Here is a 12308-nt window from a genome sequence, read left to right as displayed (position 1 = left end):
ATATCATTAATAAAAGCCATATTCCTGTTATTTAAAAAGAAGTTTCTTTTAAATACTGATGTCACAACGCCTCTCCATTTCCAAATAATACAAAATCAAAAGACTAACTGCTCTTAAAAAAAAGAAATTTCACTGTTCAAGCTTAAAATAATAGTATTAAACTAATACAATAAAAGGAAAGTATCTCTAAACAAGGTGATCAAAACCAATCAGATTCTTAAGGGGTGATCTACTTATACACAGGAGCTTTAAAAAAAGTCAGAGCAATAACATCCATTAAGTGTCTCCAGGGTTCAGAACAGAGCTTGCTACATACCATCTCTTTCTGAAGAAGCTGGCAACACTGTTCAAAAGATAAAATAATATAACACTGGATACATAGCAAAAACTTTTACAAAAAAATCAACTTTCCCACCTTTAAAGTAGACATGTACACATGTCAGTCTCTTCCACTAGACTGTTAACTCACCTGCCTAGTATGATAGTCCCTGAATAAACATTTGCTAAATAAAAATAATTGTTAAAGCCATTGAAGACTAAGAGTAATGAGGAACAGAGGTTTTTCGTTGTTTTTTTGTTTTTACCTGTGGAATAATGCCAGCCTGGCTGTCTTCTTGTTTACCCATCATTGTGTAAGATTTCCCAGCACCAGTCTGCCCATAGGCAAAAATACAGACATTATATCCCTCAAATGCATGTAAGAGCATTTCCTTTCCAATGTCATTGTACACACGGTTTTGAGATGCAAAACAGGGATCTTCGGGCTGTAAAGATTAAAAGGAGAAATAAATGACATTTTATTCATATTCTTTCCTATGCTTATTTGATTACTGCTCTAATAAATACAAGTGCTTTGAATCAGACAAATCACCTAAAACATATATTTTTAAAGTTTCCCCTACATGTTATTTTTCTCATTTTATACGCACGCATGCACTATTGGAGTTATCCATTATCCAGGTCAGCCATACATAAAAATATCTACATGAAATTATCTAACATGATTATATTTCATTTTCCATTACTTTACAAATATCACTCTTCCATTCATAGGGAGCTCCAAGAAAATTTTCTTAAGGAAACCTTTGGAGCAGGGGTCGCCAACTGGTGGTCTGCAGAACACTGGTGGTCCATGAGGTCTGAAAGGTTGGCGACCGCTGGTTTAAAACATCTCCTTTTCCAACACAAAATAGGAAAAATAAAGAATTAAAGAATGCCTAACAAGGAGATGCAGAAGCAAACCCTAGTTTAGGAAAAGCCCTAGAAGCCAGCAAGACAAAGGATTCTACACTGAGTAAGGATACAGCGAAGGGCCCCACTCTCCATTTTCCTAGATGTTGGTAACCCCTGTTTTTCTTGTTGGACCTGAAGGCTCTTTTGAAACACATTAAAAAACCCTTCAAACCCTGCTCCTCTGCAGCACCATGAGTGTACTCACCGAGGTGTGAGACCAGTAGGAGTAGTCGAAGCTGAAGGACTTTGGAGCTTCCTTTGGGTTCTTTGGGTTAACAATACCTAGAGGATGAAAATGTTTTGATTTTTTAAGTCACTCAGTTACATGTTCTTTAGTTCAACACGATGTTATATGGTAAATTCAAAAGATCCAAATCAGTAAATTGATACTGCTGAATCTAAACAGGGTACTCAAAAAACAAAAATAATCACATTTTTAATAGATGATCTACATATATAATTTGAAAATAATCAGACCAGTAACATTCACTAAGGGTCACCAGGATTCAGAGCAGAGCCTGGTAGACAGTAGGTGCTCATTAAATACTTTATGAGTGAACCCGAGGTAAGAAAGCAGCCAAAATCTGGAAATGGGCCATATTACTACTTCAAGGTGCTTTGTAAGGCTTCAAATATTTCAACACATCAGAAATAAAAATTAGAAAATTATTGAATCAATCTAGCCACTATTTGAAACAAACTCTTTTTAAAGCTCTACTTCAGAAAAGCTTTTGGTAATAAAGCATTCTTTGGAAAGATAATCTTATTTCTGAAATCCACAGCGGACAAACTAATACGTAAGTGTTCATATATGTATGTGTGTACATTTGTGTATATGAGTGTGTACAGTGGAATCACAGACCACTAAATCTTCTATAGAATGTTTTTACAGCAAAATTACTTTTTGATTGAAAAGCATGAAGTCTCACTGCCCATATTAACAGTGATTTCTCCTGTGATTAATCCTGTCACAGTTCACTTCAGGGACTGACTGCTGAGACTTAGCCCCTCTCCCTTTCTCATACACACAAAGCGCTGGCTCCTCAGATTCCACATGGAATAGAATCCTTGTAACGTGGTCATGAAACCTCCTCAAAGACCAGACATCTACACCAACCTACTTCTCTAAGGCAGGGCCACATCCCAGGGTATCAGTGAGATCAGGATTAAAAAATAAATCTGTCCAGAGCAGCTGCTGCTCCATACACAAATAGCAACAGTTGCTACGGTGCTTAGTTCTCTCTCTTGCTCTTGCTGGATTCCACTGGGTAGGGCCACATACGTTCCAACCTCAAATGCTGAGAGTATTACTAAGGCTCACACTGCACATAATCATGTGACAGGGAGACATGATTCTAGAAAGAACATCTCCCCCCACACAAATGGTAACCTAAACAAAGAAGAAGTTTCTAAACAAAAGGCATTACATATAATATTTAAGTAACAGCCAACATTCATGGAGCACTTCCCCCCAGCTGTAAGTGCTTTCTATGTACTAACCTATTTAATCCCCCCAACCACTCAATAAGGCAGACGCTTTATCAGCCCCATTTAATAGGTAAACCATCGCAAAGAGGTTTAAATAACTTACCCAAGGCTACAGAACTAGCTAGTGCCAATCCAGGATGCGAACTTAGAAAGTTTATCTCCAGAGCCCACTCTGAGCCAAAACACTCATCATTAAAATGCTTATTCCCTACATGCAGCCACTGCCAGTAAGGCATCTTTAATGAATATGCACACATATAGGTATGTGTATGCACATGTATTATGACTACCCCTAAAAGAATACCACAGGCATTAATACTCTTCTTACCCATTTAAAACTAGGAACTTAATGATCATAGTTCCTAAAACATGAAAGACCACATACAAACTCTACCAAGCAAAAAGGAAGTTAGTGTCATGCTGCATGAACCACATTCCAGATTTCAGAGGCTCAGCAATAAGGACAATGACGAGATGAGACGTAGGTTATGACCTCTGAAGTCTTCACCATTAAAAAAACATGGTTAAAACAAACACTTCTAACCTTTAGAAAATTTGCTATTATAAATCTTTTAAGCATGTTTCATTAAGTCTTTTGTTTGTTTGTTTGTTTTTGTTAATCCTCCCCGGAAAATATTTTTTTCATTGATTTTTTTAGGGAGAGTGGAAGACAGAGGGAAAGACAGAGAGAAACATGGATGTGAGAGAAACACATTGATTGGTTGCTTCCTGCATGCCCCAAACCAGGTAGGGCCCAGGCCAGGGAGAAGCCTGAAACCAAGGTACGTGCCCTTGACCGGAACTGAACCCGGAACCTTTTGGTCCACAGGCCAATGCTCTATCCACTGAGTCAAACCGGCTAGGACTCATTAAGTCTTTTAATTGGTACCAATTCTGCCAAAAACAACTTAAAGATCTAGTTTTCAGATCTTACCCCTTTGTTTTCTTTTCCCTAGTAAAGAAAACGAAAAACTACAGCAGTAATTTCCTTGATACACACAAAATCCTTTTCCTCGATATTCACTCCTCCCAGATCGTTGAAACTTCTGAAACTAATAAATGTTCCTAGCTTCCAGCTTCAACACCAAGCTGCTTTTTAAACAAAACCCTTTTGAAAAACATAAGTAAACCAAAGTATAATTTTAAAGTTATTTACATAATAGTTATGTCAGCCTGGCTGGCATGGCTCAGTGGTTGAGCATCAACCTATGAACCAGGAGGTCACGGTTTGATTCCCAATCAGGGCAAATGCCCAGGTTGCGAGCTTGATCCCCACTGTGGGGTGTGCAGGAGGCAGCCAATCAATGATTCTCTCTCATCATTGATATTTCTATCTCTCTCTCCCTTCTACCTTCCTCTCTGATCAATAAAAATATATTTTTAAAAAAACAAGATTAAATTTACCCAAAATATTAAATTTTTTAAAATTCCTAAAAAATATTCTTTAAGATACCTCAGAAGAATGCAAAATTCAATACTGTTGTTACCTGTTTTAAGGGGAAAGTGTAAGCAGAAAGCCTTTGAAGGCATGGGTAATTTCTATGTTAGGTTGGGTAATAGTTATAGGGTTGTTTTATAGTATTCTTTATATTTAAATATACATTGTATTGTCTTTAATATTTACTGATACAAGATTAAGAAACCCCAGAACTCTGCAAATGAAAAAGACTTATAAAAATATTAATGACAGCACTTGAACTCATCATAGTCCACTATTACTTCCACAGACAATGAATCAATGTTTTCAAATATGCCAAAGGATTTTTCTTTTTTAAAATGTTTTTACTGATTTTAGAAAGAGAGGAAGGAAATGGATATATAGAAATATCAATAATGAGAGAGAATAATTGATCAGGTGCCTCTGCACACCCCCTACTGGGGACCAAGCCTGAAACCTGGGGCGGTCGGGGGGGGGGGGGGGGGGCCCTCAACCACTCAACAATACCGGCAGGGCCCAACGGACTTTTCTTTCTGAATTAGTAACAGTTGAGATCTAACCCTCTTCCTTTAACCCAATTAAGAAATAGGATATTTCCAACCATTAATAAAAAGAGGAGAGGGCGGGGCCCTAACTGGTTTTGCTCAGTGGGTAGAGCATCGGCCTGCGGACTGAAGGGTCCCAGGTTCGATTCCGGTCAAGGGCATGTATCTTGGTTGCCGGCACATCCCCAGTAGGGGTGTGCAGGAGGCAGCTGATCGATGTGTCTCTCTTATCGATGTTTCTAACTCTCTATTCCTCTCTCTTCCTCTCTATAAAAAAAAAAATCAATATATATTTTTTAAAAAGAGGAGAGGGGGAAATGGCAGGGAAGTTGGCGGGGGGAGGTTAGAGATCAACCAAAGGACTTGTATGCATGCATATGAGCATAACCAATGGACGCAGACACTGGGGCAGTGGGGCTTGCCCTTGTGGGTTGAAATGGCTGGGGGAGGGCGTCAATTGGGGGGGGGGGAGTAGACATATGTAAAACTTTAGACACTAAAAAAAAAAGAGAGAGAGAGGGGAGACAGTACATTTCATTAGAAAGGTTATAGGTTTTGAACTCAAAGGACCAGCATCAGTGCCTATATATCGATATCTTTCAATATTCTACACATACGAAAAATAAAAATATATTTAGATTTTTTTGGTGTGATCTTGGGTATTGTTTCACTTTTGCATCCTATTAAAAACTGAGATAATTCACAGGATGAAATATGTAAAGCACAACACAAATGTTAATTTTCAATAATAGGTATTCTACCTTGGTTTTTTTGTTTTGTTTTTCAAATGAGTTCAAATGCATTTTATTTTTAGACGACCTATATGACACATTATTCTTAAAAACAATGCCTCTACTCCAAATATATCAAGAGCAAAATAAATAAAGAGCTCAAGATAACATCAGTCCCATTGTCCTAGTCCTCATGTTTAGATGGAAAGCAGCAGCCAGGTGCTCACTTCGGTAGCACATAACTAAGATTGGAATGATACAGAGAAGATTAGCATGTCCCCTGCACACAGATGATACGCAATTTCATGAAGCGTTTCGTATTTTTTTAAAAAAGAAAAGAAAACTGTGGTACATCTACACAATGGAATATTATGACGCTATAAAAAAGAAGGAACTTTTACCATTTGCAACATCATGGATGGAACTGGAGAGCATTATGCTAAGCGAAATAAGCCAGTCGGAGAAAGATAAATATCACATGATCTCACTCATATATGGGATATAATGATCAACATAATTTGATGAACAAGAATAGATCCAGAGACAAATGGTAGGGGAGGGGCGGGGAGGTTAGAGAGCAACCAAAGGACTTGTATGCATGCATATTAGCATAACCAATGGACAGAGACACTGGGGTGGTGGGGGCTTGCCTGGGGTGGGAATGACTGGGGGGGGGGGCGGGTAGTGTCAATTGGGGAAAAAGGAGACATATGTAAAACTGTAGACAATAAAAAATAAAAACAGCAGCCCGTTATGATGACAGGTGATAGATCCAAACTGCCAAATTTGTTAACATTTTCCCATTCCTAAGCTATCCTTAAAGAAAATCATATTTGAGTTACACATCCTCACGGAAATCCTGCAGAGCAACCATGCCATCTGTTTTCAGCAATAAAGAACTGGTAGGTTTTAAAATTAGCAAGGATGTGCTTGATTTGTTCTGAAGCCCATCATAAAAGGTTTTACTCTTTCATAAAAGGTTTTACTCTTTCTGGTGGTCTCTGTTCTTCAAGTTTCCCTTTAATTGATCTCATGTCATCTTTGACATACTTCTTGTAGGCTTCTTTTGTGAAGCTGGTTTCCTGCACGTGATGGTTCATGAAACTTTCAAGCAGTGATTACTGTGCTTTCAGTACCTTTGCCCTCAGTAATCATCACGTTTAATAAAAACCTTCCACCCAGACCCCCATCAAATGGTGTCTCATTCTCTGAGGTTGCCCACTCTCACTTCTCGAGTGCGTACTATTGCTTTAAAAAATGTACTGTACTTTGCTAAATCCTCTGTCACACTCTTGAATCCTTTCTTGTTCTGTGACAAGAACCTGGTTCAGGTTGAGGCCTCCCTTAACCTCCTTGGGTGTCACCCAGCATCAAAATGACCACTTTTCCTGCAAAGAATAGATTTTTTGAGTACTGAGTCAGAACATAACTCTTATTTTAAGTGCTATATACTTCAGTTGCTTTATTTCCTATAAAATCACCTTTCATACCACTTTTCAAGGTCCCTTTTAAACTCCTCTGCACCCGAGGCTTCTTCTCCAATCAAGATTTCTCTTATCTTCCAGACCTGGATTCACCTCCACAAGCAACTTTTCACAGATGATCTTGGAGTCGTTTTTGACTTTTTTCTCTCACCTTCCACTTCTGATCTATCCTGTCAGCTCCAATTTCAAATGTATACAGAATCCCATGGCTTCTTACCATTACTATCATATCACCCTGGGCCAAACCACCATCTCTCTCAGCTGGATAATGCAATACCTCCTGACTGGGTTCCCCGCCCCCGCCCCGAGCCTGGAGGAGTCTAATCACTACATTGCAGGCAGTGAGCTTTCTCAGACCTCCTTGTCAAGGTTCTAGTGAAAACCTTTCAATGGTTTCCCATCGAATGGTTTTATACATGGAGTAAAACCCCAGGAGGCTTTATAATGGTTCCATCTCCCACTCCCTCTCTGACCTTCTCTCCAAAGATTCATTCCTCACTCCAGGTCCACTGGCCTTCTTATTAAAGACACAGTGTAATTATTGCTCAGAGACTCTATTTACTGCCCTACTAGGAATGCTATTCTCCCAGGTAATAGCCCACTCCCTAACTTCATGCAGGCCTGAGAAGGGAGACTGCAGGAGCACTGGGAAATGATGTTAATACTGCATTACTCAGTCCAGTGCTTCAGAGGAGATGTGCTGGATTGGAGGGTTAATGGCAGTTAGGGTTTATGGTGTTTTACCCATAGGAAAAAGAAAGCTATTAGAACTTTAAAAAAATCATGCACCCACTCAAAGTCAAATCTTCTCCTGTCGCTATATATTAGAATCCCCTACTCTTTCCACTCCGAGTGGTGGGCACACGGTGCAATATACAAATATTGTAACACAGAAACCCACACCTGAATCTATATGCTCATACTGACCAATGTCACCCCAATCAATTTAATAAATATTAAAACAAACAAACAAAAATACTACATTACAATGGCATCCAACTAGACAAGTCCATTTTCCTGATCTTCTGCCTTGTCTTCCAATAGTCCCTGTGTCTTTGCTGTCTGTGCTTTTACTCAGTGTGCTCAACTCTCCAAGTATCCCAAGTCTGAATTGGCTTCCATGCTAATAATCTTTCTAAAGAAATGGCGGTTGTAAAAAATCTCAGGATCCTATTTTAAGAAAGGAAAAGTTAAACAGCACTTTCATTCATTGGACACATTCACTGAGCACATTTATTAAGTATAAACTATGCACCAGGCACTGTGCTGGGGATATAATGGCAAGCAAAAAAGTTATTTCCACCCTTCTGGAGTGTATAGCCAATGGAGGAGACAGACCTATAATCACACAAAATACAGAGTTAGGAGATACAAGGTGAGAGCAGGGGTAGTTATTTCAAATAAGAGTGGGCAGGCTGCCACCTCTGAGAAGGTGATATTTAAGCAGGGATCTGAATACATTTGAGGAACAGGTATGACCACCAGTGTAATCAGAGGGGTAAACATTGACAAGGTGTGAGATCATACAGCTAGCCAGAGGCCAAATTCCTTGTGGCCAATGTGAGGGTTGTGTTTTTGGGTTTTATAATTCTAAAAGTGATAGAAGCCAAGGAAGGATTTTAAGCAGAGGGGGTGACATAATCTAATTTACTTTTCCAAACTATGACTGGCTACTGCATAGAAACAAGAGCAGGAAGCGAGAAACAGGAGGCTACTGCAGTATTGACTTAGATAAGAGTGAAAATGGTAAAAAGTAACTGGATCCAAGATAGCTTGTGAAGGCAGAGATGACAATACTTACTGATGAATTACAGGTGGCCTGTAAGAAAGAGAGAGGAGGCAAAAGGGACCCCAAACTAAAAGAATGAGTAAGAATGAAGGAAGAACCACTTCAGGTGGGTATGGAGGAAAGGTAAGTATTTCTGTTGAAATACTTCTTAGGCTTTCAAGTAGAGTTAGGTTAGCAGCTGGGCAGACAAGCCTGTAGTTCTATAGAGAGATCCAGGCTAGAGAAATGGATTTGGTAGTCACCGCCAGCTCAGTGACATTTGAAGCCTTGAGCCTGGGTAAAATCACTTAGGGAGTCTGTCTTCTCTAGAGATAGAGAAGAGCTCAAAGAGAAGAGACAAAGTCCTGGTTCACACAGGAAGGCGAGGAAGAACGGAGAATGGCCTGTCAGTAAGGAAGGCAATCAGGAGAGCATGGGTACTGAGAGCCAAGAGGCGGAAATGTTTCAAGGATGAAGTCAAGCTATATTAGCTGCTACTATTACAATGCTTATTACCATAACCATCCTCTGGGCTCCCTAGGGGAAGGAGTCTTTGTTCAGGCTACATCCTGACTTCCCCAATAACTCCTCTGCTCACCCTCACCTCTGGGCCTTGGCTCCCTAACACTGTTCAGACCTTGTCTAGTTTCAAGGCTGTTTTCTTAAGTTTCCCTTCATATATCAGAAAGGCAGTCTCAAAACTGAAGATCTTATTGTATCTTTCCCCCAGTCCAAAGGGAAGACGATCCCACATTTATCCTCTCCCTACATCTTGCACAGCTTTCCCTTTTCATCTTCAAATGTTTTATTCCTCCTGCAGTGGTCATTTCCTTAGGAGAGCTGAAGAGTGAAGACCAGGACAGCATCTCCCATGTAAAGGCTTACTTGCAGACCCTTACCCAAGATAAATGGAAATGCCTTTAAAAGGACTATCATAAATGTTCCATAGGTTTTCATTACTGAGGAGCCACAGGACCATCTTCTCTTTTGTGGAGTCCCTTCAAGTCAAAATTAGCCTTACACAATTCATTAAGTCCCTTAATTTTACCCCTTTTTCCTTGCCTTATTTCCTACTTTGTTACTTCAGCACACAGATGCAGAAATAATGTTTAAATTACTAACCATTAAAAAACAAGGCAGTCAAAACAAAATTTGTGCTTAAAAGCCGTTTATTCTCCAGAATAATTTTGTTTATCTAAATCTCAAAGTCTCTATGTAGCAATTATACTGTTGTTGGCAAACTACTAAAGAATTTGCCTGCAACTACAATTAACATATCAGTGTGGTAACACTGTAACTTTATATTAACTTTTCTATCACAGCATGTGCGGGGTTTGTTAAAAATCCCAGTGACATCTTCAGCAAACTTTCTCTTCCAAAAGCTTCCCGTAGCCAATTAAGAAAAATGGCACACAATAAAAGTATTTTATACACCATTTATATCCCCAAACCATAAAACCAAAACCCATAAGCAGCACCCTCCCTACTCAGAATAATGTATTTCCAGAAACATATTAAAGTGGTAAAGCACATTGCTATAAGGAGGATTTGCACAAACGACCTATAATTATAACATTTCTTAATTATTTAAAATAACAAACTTAGATTCCAAATCTTATAAACAGGATAAATGTACTCTATGTTCATGATATACTAAATCCCTTTGTATTAAAAATAAACATACAATAGGAAGAAAAACTACCAGCTCTATTAGTGTCACAATTTTATTAACTAGGTATAAAATAAATATGCTAGCTATAATAAATATTCAACAAACTCTCAGTTAACAATCATTCTACTCTTCCTTAGCAAATGTTTATTAATTTTAATTTATTGATTTGAGAGAGAGAGAGAGAGAGAGAGAGAGAGAGAGAGACATCAATTTGTTGTTCCACTCATTTAGGCATTCATTGGTTAATTATTGTATGTGCTCTGACCAAGGATTGAACTTGAAACCTTGGTGTATTGCAGGGGTGCAGGACCTTTTTTCTGCCAAGGGCCATCTGGATATTCATAACTCGTGGTCCATACAAAATTATCAATTTAAAAATTAGCCTGCTATATTTGGTCAAACATTTAATTTACTCATCCCTAATGTCTTGGTAGGGCCAGACCAAATGATTTCACTTGCCTCATGTGGCCCTCGAGCCAGAGGTTCCCAACTCCTGGGCGTACTGGGATGATGCTCTAACCAAATGAGCTACTCGACCAGGGCCTAAGCAAATTTTGAATGATTTTGAAGGGAGATCATTTGGAAGGTCTCAGCTAGCTTTCATTCAATCTAAATGGAACAAAGCTGTCTGAGCTAATATTAATATCCTTTTTATTCATAATTTCCCTACATCAAGAAAGGACATTAAAATACATTTTAATCTGCCTTAGCTGGTTTGGCTCAGTGGATAGAGCGTCAGCCTGCAGACTGAAGGGTCCCGGGTTCAATTCCGGTCAAGGATACATGCCTGGGTTGTAGGCTCGATCCCCAGTGTAAGGCATGCAGGAGGCAGCCGATCAATGATTCTCTCTCATCATTGATGTTTCTCTCTCTCTCACCCTCTCCCTTCCTCTCTGAAATCAATAAAAACATATTTTTAAAAAAGGAAAAATAAATTTTAATCTAACAGTTAAATTCAAGTTAGACATAGACATTCACAGTATTTACACAGAATAGTAAAACAATATAAATATTTTGAGAGGCAATATGTATAGCACCGAGGTTAAGAGTGAGGGCTCTGGAGCCACACAGCATTTTCTGGTTCTCCCAATTCCTAGATGTGCAATTCCAGGCAAGTTAGCCAGGGTCTATCCTCCTGCCTATGAATGGGGGAAATAAGAGTAGGTATGGCCTGGGCAGTGGGGCTCAGTGGTTGAGTGTCCACCCCTGAACCAGGAGGTCACAGTTCAATTCCTGGTCAGGGCACAAACCCTGGTTGGGGGCTCAATCCCCAGTAGGGAGCATGCAGGAGGCAGCCAATCCATGATTCTCATCAATGATGTTTCTATCTCTCTTTTTAAAGCTCTCCCTTCCTCTCTCTAAAAGCAATAAAAACTTTTTTTTTTTTTTCCAAAATGTAAGTATCTGCCACAGGACTATTGTGAAGATTAAATGAGTTAAAATCTGTAAGTGCCTAGTTGTTCCTGACATGGCTTAAGTGTTCATTACTGTTTTTAATTACTAATCAAGCTCCCCTCCTCTCAGTAAAAGGCAACAGAGTACAAAAAAAAACCCAAACAAGTAAAATCTGCTTTTGTTTTTCCCTTCATCCATTTTTGCCTACTCAAGTTTACTCAGTTACAAAAGGAACTCTTACGTATAAGACCAGAACAATGTCATAAGGAAACAGTAAATGTAGTTAAATCATTTCCTCACTTAGGCAGCTTCTGCTAATTCTGGCCATATTGTTTTCTGTGCTGCCAAAACAAAAAAGGCTTCCCAGACATTCCTATCTTTCCTGGCCCCATCCCTCAATTATTTAGATGTCTTCCCTCAATGCTTTCATTAACAGTCATCACACGGCTTTTATTATTTATCTCTAAGACTAGACTAAAAACTCTGAGAGGTGTGTGGCCTTCCAGCCTATCCTTGCTGAATAACAAAAACCTGACATCCTATAGATGCTCTCA

At 39.1% G+C, this 12308-nt stretch overlaps 1 protein-coding gene and 1 non-coding gene across 7 annotated transcripts in view; one reads left to right on the top strand and one right to left on the bottom strand.

Annotated features, from left to right (window-relative positions):
* Positions 1–12308, bottom strand: part of KIF1B (kinesin family member 1B) — a 133888-nt gene that overhangs the window by 96077 nt on the left and 25503 nt on the right. For all 6 annotated transcript variants that reach the window (XM_036352806.1, XM_036352801.1, XM_036352802.1 and 3 more), the window contains exons 3-4: positions 1439–1515; positions 585–764 (exon numbers count right to left, since the gene is read on the bottom strand). In XM_036352806.1, the coding sequence (XP_036208699.1) occupies positions 585–764; positions 1439–1515 (257 nt within the window). The remainder of the gene's footprint in view (positions 1–584; positions 765–1438; positions 1516–12308) is intronic.
* LOC118677848 lies at positions 5656–5760 on the top strand. Its single transcript, XR_004974573.1, has one exon. It is a non-coding gene; the product is annotated as a U6 spliceosomal RNA (small nuclear RNA).

Source organism: Myotis myotis, unplaced genomic scaffold, assembly GCF_014108235.1.
Source record: "Myotis myotis isolate mMyoMyo1 unplaced genomic scaffold, mMyoMyo1.p scaffold_m19_p_2, whole genome shotgun sequence".
NCBI classification, from domain to species: Eukaryota; Metazoa; Chordata; class Mammalia; order Chiroptera; family Vespertilionidae; genus Myotis; species Myotis myotis.
The sequence above is the reverse complement of the archived record's forward strand: the minus strand, read 5'-3'. Positions and strand labels throughout refer to the sequence as shown.